At 66.6% G+C, this 482-nt stretch overlaps 1 protein-coding gene across 1 annotated transcript in view; it reads left to right on the top strand.

Annotated features, from left to right (window-relative positions):
• The first annotated feature begins 87 nt into the window (after positions 1-87).
• The window catches only part of KCNH4 (potassium voltage-gated channel, subfamily H (eag-related), member 4), a 16,084-nt gene continuing 15,689 nt past the window's right edge, over positions 88-482 (top strand). Inside the window, exon 1 of the mRNA XM_010843106.1 lies at positions 88-163. Within this exon, the coding sequence (XP_010841408.1) occupies positions 88-163 (76 nt within the window). The remainder of the gene's footprint in view (positions 164-482) is intronic.

Here is a 482-nt window from a genome sequence, read left to right on the forward strand (position 1 = left end):
GCCCCGGCCCCGCCGGCAGCGCGCCCCCTCCGGCACGGCCGCGCTGAACGCCCCCAGCGCTGCGCCTGGAATCTGCGCCGCGAGGCCATGCCGGTCATGAAGGGGTTGCTGGCCCCGCAGAACACCTTCCTGGACACCATCGCCACCCGCTTCGACGGCACGCGTGAGTGGGGTGGAGGCTGGAGCTGAGGGTTCGAGCTAGAGGTCAAGTCTCCTTTGGCGCTCGCGTGGGTCTCCTGAATATGATGAGGAGAATGGGCTAGGAGGGTCTAGGAACTCCCAGAGCCCCAATAAAGGAGCAGGACTGGCAGCGCCCTGGGAGGGGAGACGCGGAGAGGACCAAGAGTGCGGGCAGCCAAGGTTGGGGGTGTGTGACAGGAGGCAGGAAAGGTTCTTTGTGCGGAAAAGCGGAGGAGTCCTTGAGAGCCGCCCACTCTCGGGCAGGGCTCTGCTGGGGGCGTGTACGGGAGTATCCAAGGCGC

The sequence above is a fragment of the Bison bison genome, unplaced genomic scaffold (genome assembly GCF_000754665.1).
Source record: "Bison bison bison isolate TAMUID 2011002044 unplaced genomic scaffold, Bison_UMD1.0 scf7180017864180, whole genome shotgun sequence".
NCBI classification, from domain to species: Eukaryota; Metazoa; Chordata; class Mammalia; order Artiodactyla; family Bovidae; genus Bison; species Bison bison.